Genomic DNA, 11227 nt, shown 5'->3' with positions numbered 1-11227 from the left:
TCATCCATATTATCATATTTACCGTCTGTATCTAGATCCACTATCAAATAAAAGGCAAAATGAATGAATGACAGTATCATTTTATTACAGTATTTAAGTCCATGTGAAACAAAGACAAAGCCATGATAAATAAGTTTCACAATCTACACGTATTCTCATTCCCTTAACCTTTGTAATAATAAAATAAAATAAAAAACAAAGTTAAAAAAAGTTCTGTAACTGTAAATAAAACTGTTATCCTGTTCAGAACAGTTGAGCGGCGAGAGAAGCTCAAAAACCACTGATCTCAAATCAGAAACATGTGCAACCAGTTTTCAACACAACAAAGCAAATTAAGATACTAATGTGTTACTTAGGGTAAATAATAAAATCAAGGCTGGATTGTCATGTCCATTCAGCCTTGGTGGTCAGTAAAAGTCTGAATTGTTTACTCATGGTCCCAGAGAAAGTACATAGGCAGCACTCAGCTGAAAGAGAAACTTAGAATAATGCAAATACAATCTGAATCATTTGCAAATGCACAGAACAACAAAGAGTAAAAGTCAGGTGAACAAACTGCGTCCCCCGATAGCTATCTAAAAAAGGTAATACGCGTCTGTATTTGTACATACAGAATTTATGACTAAAACAGCCTTTCAGTCATCCCTACCAGGGAATGTCATATTTACTAACATCTTAACTGTGCTGAGCAGAGTGCAAACACCTCAGTTTGAGTCTCAACAGTTAATACATACATTTATACCAAATAAATCTCTTTAAAATTAAGAACAAACTGTCATGTAGTGCTTCAAGCCAGGTAAAACTTACTGACCTTCTGTAGCAGGTAAGAGGCACACAGAGCAGATGCATGTTTATGTAAAGGGAAGGCGTTTGGTTCACACGTGGAGCGTTAAAGATAACTGTGGATGGATTTGTGTGGGGGAAAATTCAAATGGAGTTGCGATCAAACTGTAAAACATGAGGATTGTGAAATCCTTCAGTCTGAGCAGAGTAGAGCTTAGATCGGGCCCAGAAAATCAAGCCCGACCCTAACCGAGCCCTTAATGCACTGGACAAAGCCGACAGATATGGGAGGAGACACTGTGAGCTGCAACACGCGGCTTTTTTTCTTTCTTTTTTAACTTGTGCAACTTTGTACACGTTTGTTACTTGGGCCTGCTCTGCTAAATATATATATTGGCCTATAATATTTATGTTCATGGCATAGCTTTCTCCTCAGATTAGGCCAATAAAGCATTGATTTAATAAAAAACACAAGCGCTCTATCAAAGGCCGGGCTGAGGACAGTGGTGGGAAATATAGGCTTGGGCTCGGGCAGAGAATCTAAACTCTAGAGCAGAGCACAGAGCATAATTTTGAGAGCACTACTACTGGTTCGTCTGAACTCCTGACTGAAACTTTCTTTCTTTTTTAATGTATATAAAAGTTGTTGATTCTCACTGTAGCAGTTCTTCCCAGGAAATAGGTTTAGAGAAGACCTCCCGCTCCAGCCACAGGTCATAGTTCATTTGGAAGTCCTCAGGCAGGTCCACCCGTTGTCCCAGGACACTTTGCAGACAGTTGTCCACAGGCAGGAAGTCAGGGTTGCTGTGGGTCTTGTCGTAGCGGCGACTGTTGAAGCGTTCGATGTTGGCCCGCAGAGCACACTCCTCGGCCTGGAAGTCCCAGGGACGAGCGTCAAGATCTGCTCCGGGAGAACAAACAGCAGTTCTTATTTATTATTTACTGTATTTTTAGCGGTCTGGTCTAAATGGAAATAGAAATCAGTGGGCGTCCCAACAGTTCCAAACTTGATGTTTATTTTTTTCTATTGTTTGGTCAATAAAATGTTAGAAATTAGTAGAGTATACTGTCATAAGATTAAACTAGTTCAGCTTTGATTTAATTATATTTTCTCCTCTTGGTTGAAGCCTTTCACAAATTAATTTATTCATTCTGGCCATTTGTTTGTGTTTCCGCTCACCGTTCCCGTAGGCCCAGTCATCGTTGAGCCGGTGTCGGACCTTCTGATAGATTGCAGACATGGTCTTCATGTTGCTCTTCCTCCACTGACGGCCCAGGTATTTGGTCTGCACTTTGAGCAGCTTGAGGACGTAAAGCTGCATCATGGCCTGCTTTACCTTTAGCGCCCTCTTCAGGATGGGAGCAGACTTAAAAACAACCAGCATCTGGGAGAGAAAAGATGAACGTTGGGAGCTCAAACTTGTTTTTTCATTCATGGAAACAGAGTTACAGACTGAAAACTCACCATGGTCCATGAATCAATAAAATTCATTTATATATAACAAAAAATAAGTATAGTTCTTACACTTTTCTGGGTAGTGTCTTCATGGTAGAATGCACTTAATGTATGTCACTTTGGATAAAAGCATCAGCTAAATAAATAATGTAATATCATGGTACGATCCGTCATGATAAATGTTATTTGATCAGGATTGGCTCTCACCATTGTTCTGGAGTGCTTCCACTTGGTCAGTTTGTTGAGGATCCTCAGCAGGTTAATGCAGGAGAACAGATTCCTCCAGCAAAACTGATTAGTGTCTCCTGCTTCCTGTAAAAGACAAAATATCACATTAAAAAATTACTTCAATTCTTTGTCTGACATACTTAATCAGATGGCAACAAACTATAAAACAATTGAAAACTTACCAAACTTTCTGCTGTTAACTCTGGGAGCTCATGCACCACACAATAAGGGAAGTCAAGTACTGAAATGCTATCAGGGAAAGAAAAATGAGAGTGTAAAGTGAAAGTTCACTGACATTTATTGCAAACGCGAGTCATGATTTTTGTGATTTAAAGAGGTCTCTACCTGTTTTTAGCTGTGATGTAAGACATGATGTTCTGGTTGAAGAACTTCAGAATGAGAGGGATGCAGTTGGCAAACACCAGGTGTTGAGCCATGTACTCAAACTGTGAGATAAGAATATGAAAGACACATTCAGTGAAGAAGGATATTTAGCCATTTCCATTTCAAAGTTAAATAAAGTATGTGACGTCCGCACCTGGTAGATGTGGTTAAGTTTGAAGTGTTTCAGAAGGAGCAGCAGGATGGCAGAGATGGCCTTCACGATGATCTCCTTGTGTCGATTGACATCAACACCAAGTTTCATGCTCTGCAGCACTGTGGTCCTGCAGCGTCGGACAATACATTACATTACAAAGTCTTTCACATTTGAGTAGTTCATTCAGGACATTTCTATTACCGTATTTTCCGCACTATAAGGTGCACCACATTATAAGGCGCACCTTCAATGAATGGCTTATTTTAAAACTTTTTTCATATATAAGCGCATTATAACAGCATTATAAGGCACATAGAATAGACGCTACAGTCGAGGCTGGGGTTACGTTATGCATCTATTAGATAGAGCTGCACTAAAGGGAATGTCAACAAAACAGTCAGATGGTTGTTGCTTCCTCCACTTCGGCACCATTGATTCGTTAATGTTAAACTCTCTCGCAGCTGCTCTATTCCCGTGTTCTACTGCGTGACTAATCGCCTTGAGTTTAAACTCTGCGTCGTAAGCGTGTCTCTTAATAGGAGCCATTTTGGGCTCTTTACACAAACGCACAAATGGAAATGAAACGGCACGCTTCGTGCAGTCATATATCTCAACATGCACCGCACGTTACTTCTTCTACGGGGAAAATAGAGTCGGCGGCTGCTCACCGTAGTTGCAAGACCTGTTGTGGCTCAATATTGGTCCATATATAAGGCGCACAGGATTATAAGGCGCACTGTCAGCTTTTGAGGAATTTGAAGGTTTTTAGGTGCGCCTTATAGTGCGGAAAATATGGTATGTTAAAATTTAATTTAAAATATTTACAAGCCTGAATCTTCAAACTCTAAAACTTTTTTCTAAGTCATTCAATAAAAGCCTTCAGTGCCGTTCTTTGCTCTTCTTTAAAGAAACAAATACACTTTTGATCAGAACATGTGAGTGGAGTGGAGCACAAATAAAATTTTGGGTGGAGCACTGAGCACATTTTTAAAACACTGGAGCGTCGCCATATCTCCCACTCCAATTATGCTCCGGTACCTCTCACGCCACGCTCTGCATCTGTCAGTGCTAACAGCTGATTTGACCCTGACCAGTAATTCTTTTTCCACTTCAGGCAATTGTAACTCGAATTGTAAACGTTACCAATGTTAAGATATTTTCCTTGTTCCGAGAAAGCTGTTAAAACCCTTTTACAGGTCCTGCATCACTTACGGCATCTCTTCTGGCAGCACGTCTGCCAGGATGTTGATGGAGTCCGTCTTGGCTTTGGAAGTCGGAGCTGCTGCAAGCAGGATCTTTAGCAGAGCGATCTGACATTCAGAGAGACACAACATGGAGTCAGTTACTGTGTGACAAGGAAGCTGATGGTTGGTGCTATAAAACTGTGACTATTAAAGTAATGATGTTGTGTAGGGGGCTATAAATCTAATGCACAAATTGTCTTAATGCAACAACATTTTGCATTGGAGTTCTGTCATTTGTGCTGCTTCTATGAAAATGTAGCTTCCTATGCCACAAATAATTTGTTTTAGTGCGTGATATGAAGACACTACTGCGTTGTTTCAGAAGGTCATGGTCAACAGACATTGTTCTAGCTATTTTACATCTTAATTTGCCTAAATGCAAGGAACAACACATCTAAATATACTGTAACCCATTCAATTTCTATGTATGATGATTACAGTACATTAGAGACTGACATTTTTCCATGTTTCAGGACTGACTTTCACTATTGATCCTGTGATCAGGAGGGAACGGGAGTGAGAAGGAGAGGGAACACTTTTTTTAACAGTCATAATACAAATAAAGGCTGTTGTTGATCTACATCTCTCCCGTTTGGTCCTTCTTCTTGGTCAGAGCTATCCCTGTTTTTGTACGCAGCCAATTATTGACCAGCGTAATGGCGTATACTTACAACTACATTGCAATAGCTCGATACAAGACAGACAACCTCATGAGATTTTCAAAACAAGAGCCGACAAGAAAAAACTAGGATAAACTGAAAGAAAAGGGATACAGCAGCGGAAAAGGAAGATATCCAGGATCATGTTAGAAAGAATGAAGGTAAGATCAAATATACTGTTGGTTAACGGTATTGTAGTGTTCTTTACTGCATCATGGTGACATCTAAATCGGGCTCGGGTAGGGTTGGGCTTGATTTTCTGGGCACGATCTAAGCGCTACTCTGCTCAGACTGAAGGATTTCACAATCATCATGTTTGACAGTTTGATCGCAGCTCCAATTAAATTTTTTCCATACACTAATGCCATACACAGGAAAAAATGCTTTCGACAACAGGAGAGAGCAAGAGTGGGAGAAATGTTTTTAAAATTCTGGGACCAGGAGTTTTTTGGGGGTTTTTTTGTAAAGGGAGTGGGATTTCTTTTCGGGATGGGAGTGAAACTCCTCTCCTGTGTCAGTCTCTGCAGTATATGCCACAACATACATAGTTGTGTATGGTTACTTATATATAGATATGATTCACAGTACCACAGTGTATAACCAACACTGACCAGCACTAACCATGTATTGAGGCAAACTGGGCAGGATTCCCTGATAGAGCAGCTCTGTGGATGACATCTCCACCTCCTCTTCCCCCTGAGGATGAGGAGGGAGAAAACAAGAGACATAAAACACACAAAATACCGTCACCACAACACCTCGAGACAGTTTGGTCTTAATACATCTGGGGTCATTTACCAGAAGAAAAAGTAAAGACTCCTAACATGTGAAGTCAGTATTTAGAAACACATGGGAAAGGATACTTAATACTACACAGTGTCAAGATGTTGGAAAGCAAGAGTAGTGTGCACTGACTAATACAAAACTTTAGGCTACTTGTAAGACCATGATCTCAAAAATATAACATTTTACATAATATTTCTATATATTATATATATATATATTACTTGGGCAGGTTGAACCTGCGTATCTGAGTAATAAATTATGATATCTCTACAGGGACGGCATCATCTTCTGGTTAAATAATAACAACAATAATTCTGGTTAGGTCAACAGGTAATATATATGAATGGCTGATGTTTTTGTTTCCACTTACCCCAGACAGAGGGGTTTTCTGAAACTCTTCCTCCTTTGAAATCTGTATCTCAGCAATGGAGATGTACTTATGCTGAAAAAAGATGAAAACTTTAGTATGTGAAAATATAGCAGCATTGTTGCCCTATCTTATTTTTACCTAGAGTCTAAGTAAATAGATTTAAAGGAACATAGCAAGTGTCGATGCAATACCTGCTTTAACGTCCTTATGCTCTCATGAATTGGCCTGGGCAAGCCAACGACTGTATCTGTATCACTGTAAGACATGCACAGGAATAACTTCAGCACACACAGAACAGTCAGAGTGTAACATGTTAGTCTTACGTCACTTTTTGTTTAAAACCGACAAGGAGAAAACGTACTTTCCAAGTGTGTAACCGATAAATTTACTTCTGCTTGATTCCAGGAAGTTTTCAATGTCCTTTTCCCTGTTGTAGCAAAAGACAATAATGTCACAACAAAAAAGACCTCGATCTTCATAAGTTTCTCTCTAGATGTGTTGACACGAGGAAGGATTCATTAGATACCTGACTTTAGGAGCCCACGGCAGTCCTTTGGGGAAGGACACCCTCTCTGATGGAGGGTGAGGAATAGGTGGAGGCATCACCTCGTCCCTCTCTAGAGGGAAAGTCTCTGCCTCTAAAGAGTTGTCATTGTCATCATTGTCATCCTCATCTTCTCGAGAGTCGTCAGCCTTGTAAGGGTCCTTTTCGTTGAATGCGTCAAGGTTGTCTTGTTTGATCAACGCCTGTGTGAGAAACAAGGAAACAGTGGAGACGTTGACATACAGTATTGTGAGTGGGACAGAACAGTGGAGGGGCAAAAGGGAGAAAATTTTACACTGTATCCAGGACTCCACGAAAACATTGGGAAAGGGCAAAATCAACACAAAGTAGAGGGTAGAGGGAAATTAAGGAAACCAGGAAAGCAACCACGTCATGCAATGTGTTTCTGGTCACGTACACACACTGCAAGTGTTTGTTCAGAGAAATTGAGAAATAGGGACATATAATCTTGTGTGAACTTGTATAATTAGTGGTGTGTTAAAACTTGTGCCGAACTCTGTCTGTGCTAGCCTAAGCATAGGGCTCAGGAGAGCAGTTGAGGCGTCGGCATGGATTGTATACAGGCAGATGAAGGATAGAAAACGTTTTGAACCAAGTTTTAAATGAATCGCTGGAGACAAAGAAACAGGTAGTAAACAGAGGTAAACAATATCTGAATGTCAGTGCTTGTGCAATGGGCAAATGGCACACAATATCCTGGTTGCCATTAAAGAAAGAGAGTATAGGAGGCATGTTGTCCTCTGAGGCCATCCATTGATAAGAGTCAGACAGGTGTCCACCTGCAACTGCCCCAATGGCTGTATGAGCACTATCTTTGTCAGTTAGCTGTTTCTGGTGCATCTCGGTTTACGTGTCTATGTAGCTATCAGAAATAAACTTGCATTAAGTGAACGTACTACAACTGCTTATGATTCATCAATCCTCATCTAGTGATTTCTCTTCTGTATTGAGGCTCTATTGATACATAAGTTGTACCTTTAATATTTTAGTATTTGAGCGAGGAGGAGAAAACAGAAAACAGTCAAGGCAATGAAACATGTTTCAAATTGCAGCTAGTTTTAGCCTACAATATGTTTGGTTTGCAGGAAGCACAAGAATTGTACCTTGTGTTCACGGCGTGCCCGTTTCTGCTGCTGCTCTATGAGGTCGGATGCAGATGCAGGAGGAGAGGCGGCCCTCATACTGCGAATGACTCGAATGCTGTCCTCCGGGAGAGGGGGGAGACCCAGCTCTTCACGCTGATGAACCTTTATGCTTTGGAGCTGCTCAAACCCTCCGAGTGTGAACTGAAACAGAAGAGAGGATTTTGATGTCTCTTAACTTGAGATAATACTTTTTTTATTGTGAGATCATGTGCAAACATTTAATGCATCGTACCAGAATGCTTTTCCACAGGAGCAACAGCACCTTCTTCATTGGGAAGTGAGGGGCATGACCACTGCAGAATTTGGTAACCATACCGAAGAGCATGACCGAAATGGGCTCGTTGTTGAACAGAGGAGATCCTGGATAAGAGAGGTAGAGTGGAAATAGTTCACCTCGCAAGTATTGTTTACACCTTTGACTGCAGCTTTTGACACTGATGAGACTTACCCAGTTCTGCTCTGAAGGTTTCCCTGATGATTTTCCATTCAGGCTTGTCAGCAGGGTCCTCCTGTTGTATCGTTTCCACCATCAGGTACATTATGTTGAGCAGCACTCTGAGATCTGTGCTGTCAGCAAGGGAGATGGCTGGTTTCCGAACAGCACTACTGCAGGCAGCGCTGTTACTGAAAGGTAGAATTAAAAGGTTGTATACTCTTCTCCAGACAGATTCATTTAAACACAGAAAATATAATAAATTGTAGCCTTGCAAAAAGTCGCCCCTGAAATTTTGTTTTGCTCTCAGTGGTCTGGCAATGCCAAAGGTGATTCAATGACCCATAAGCTGTATCACTTTTGAATACAAGTAAATGTTTTCCAGACTAACATCTTATAGAAAAAAAACATGCATAAGCAATTTATAATGGTATCTGCATGGCTGGAAAGACTGTTGGAGAACATACTCAATCTCCATGTTGAGCAGCTCCACCAGAGCAGAGAGGGTCCCCACATCCAGCAGCAGAAAGATGTTGTATCTCATCCAGTGCTGCACCTCAGCCTCAGAGCTGCACTCTGCAAAGGTTCCTACAAAGAAACAAAATGCCCCATAACCAAAAAAAAGCTCCTTAATCAATTGCTCTTGTGGCGAGCTTTCTCTCTCTACAAAATCAATTCATGATAAACCAGTTTTAAGAGATGTGGACTGACCCTGAGCCATGTAAAGAATGGCTCTGGCAACCTTCAGCCTCTTATCCCGGGCAATCACCTCCAGACCGTCCAACAGGCGCATAGCGTGAGCTCTGTGCTGAGCTGCATCAAGCTCAGTCCATTTCTTATCAGAAACTATGACACAAAAGAGGTGGAAATAATAAACGTCATATGATATATATATATATATATATATATATATATATATATATATATATATATATATATATATATATATATATATATATATATGATTAATTAATTTAGATTTGACTGAGTGTGTGTAAGTTGAACTACATACCATGTGTTCTGAATTCAACTTCAAAGCATTTCCTGTTGAGAGCAAACTCCGGTCCTTCAGTATAACTGTACAGCTCTAAAACATACATAAAGAATGTATAAATAATCTTATATGACACAAGAATGCAGATTATAGGAGCTAAAAGGAGTCAGAAAATCTTAAGTTTCCATGATGACAACATACACACCTGACAGCTCTGCAGCCCACTTGTCTGTATCCGCATATTCAAACTCGAGGTCCGGAGACTCCGACAGCCCCTGTGCACACACGACACATGCTCTCATGATTAAGAGTCAAAATGTATGGAATTGACAGAGAGCTACCATAAAATAGAAGTAAGGAGGAACATTATATGCAATATAACTGGTTACACTATCCAATTTCATGTAAAGTAGTCCAAATAAAATACACCTGCAGCACCAGCTGCACCATTAAAAACCTTCTGTTACCTTAAAGTATCAGTGGTGATAATCCAAAACTATAATATGCATGTAATAATATAATGTACACAATGAACTGGGCCAGTTTAAGGTATAATGTTCACATTTACATGTGACACTAGTTTTGCTGATAAAAAATGTATTTACGCAGTCAAGTTTTGCATACCTTTTACCTGTACGGGTGTATCTTACATTGCAGTATTTATACTACAATAGTAAGTATGTCATTGACTTTTGATAAAGCATCAGTTAGAAATCTAATAGAGAAATTCGTATGAATTACATTTGCTATGGTTTTATCTGTATTTATAACATCTCCTGATGTGTGGCATTGTCTGTCAAAATATTACAATAGATAAAATGCTCCCACTGTCCTGCCAGGACGCAATGACTCACTGTGCTTTCTTTATAGGTATGTGAGGGGTCTATGGTGTACATATGACTATGTAATGAAATGAACACCTCAGACCAATGCATAAGGAAGACGGCCAGTTCAGTCTGGCCTGTGGCCAGCTAACATCAGCTAGCTAGCCCCTGCTAAGCTACACTGCTGTTTAACATCACATAAGTTAACAGTGGTTAAAAAAACAATCGCTGCACAACCGTGGGTACATTGGTGTTACTTCAGCTATTTAAATAAGCTCAGTCGCTGCTGTAGTTTATGAATAATGCCATAAGTGACAGTGAAGCTAGCCTGACAGAGCTAACTGTAGCTAACGTTATACGTTACAGCAGAAACGGGCCTCGTCCGTTTGTGACACGTCAGCTGAAAATTAATAACAAATGTCTCTTTACATACCTCAGAGTCTTTTCTTGGGTTGCGGGTAAATTCGCCCCTGGTTTTGTTGGGTAACATAGCTCTCTGTTTATTGTTTACAAGAAGCCCACCACCGTTCCCACCGACGTCCATAATGTCTGGGGCGCAGCGTCCTCTCGCGAGAAGCGTTGATCTGCGAGAGTTGGACTGTAAACTTCATCTGAACGTGAAGCGGAATAACAATATAAACTTTAAGGGAAAACGTTTTTCTACGCACAGTATTTTTTTCGATACGCAATTATTTGACACAAAAAACAAATACAGAACAAGACAAAATTATATACATTGGGCTACCATAACAAAAAAAACATTAAATATGTTAGGCTTTACAAATTCCAATTGTTTTCATTGATTTAGTATTTTCTAGTCCATCAAGTTTTAATATAATGTACAAATTATATTTCAAATTGTTGTATTTGTGGTTTCTTGTTAGTCCATTTGCATTTGTTAAAGGTTGAAAATGTAGAATCTCTATTAAAAGCTACTGTATATTTAAAAAAAATAATAATAAAAATAATAATAATAATAATAATAATAATAATAATAATACACCAATGGGGTGTTTTGAGGGGTATCGAATGAAAGTATTGCTTTTCCATAAAAAAATATATTTAGAGACTTCCGGTTTGGCTGAGATGAAGTAGATACAGGTCGAGTCTTGCTCCTGCAACTTTTGATAATTTAACATTTCAGGACCCCAAAAGTCACAAAAAATAGTAATATTCGTCAGTTTGACGGATACACCACCAAA

The 11227-nt window shown here is 39.7% G+C and overlaps 1 protein-coding gene across 1 annotated transcript; it reads right to left on the bottom strand.

Moving 5' to 3' along the window:
- Window positions 1-17: 17 nt before the first annotated feature.
- On the bottom strand, window positions 18-10581 carry strip1 (striatin interacting protein 1). Its single transcript, XM_083938916.1, has 20 exons — window positions 10459-10581; window positions 9407-9476; window positions 9220-9294; window positions 8919-9053; window positions 8675-8795; window positions 8223-8398; window positions 8007-8134; window positions 7733-7915; window positions 6591-6811; window positions 6426-6491; window positions 6256-6319; window positions 6065-6136; window positions 5530-5604; window positions 4218-4315; window positions 3006-3132; window positions 2813-2913; window positions 2650-2716; window positions 2447-2551; window positions 1964-2168; window positions 18-1684 (listed from the first exon to the last, which is right to left on the bottom strand). The coding sequence occupies exons 1-20, from the start codon at window positions 10567-10569 to the stop codon at window positions 1437-1439; spliced, it is 2448 nt and encodes an 815-aa protein (XP_083795042.1). The 5' UTR covers window positions 10570-10581; the 3' UTR covers window positions 18-1436.
- Between the last annotated feature and the right edge of the window lie 646 nt (window positions 10582-11227).

The sequence above is a fragment of the Echiichthys vipera genome (genome assembly GCF_963691815.1).
Source record: "Echiichthys vipera genome assembly, chromosome: X".
In the NCBI taxonomy this organism is placed as follows: domain Eukaryota; kingdom Metazoa; phylum Chordata; class Actinopteri; order Perciformes; family Trachinidae; genus Echiichthys; species Echiichthys vipera.
This window is presented reverse-complemented; position numbering and strand designations above follow the sequence as displayed.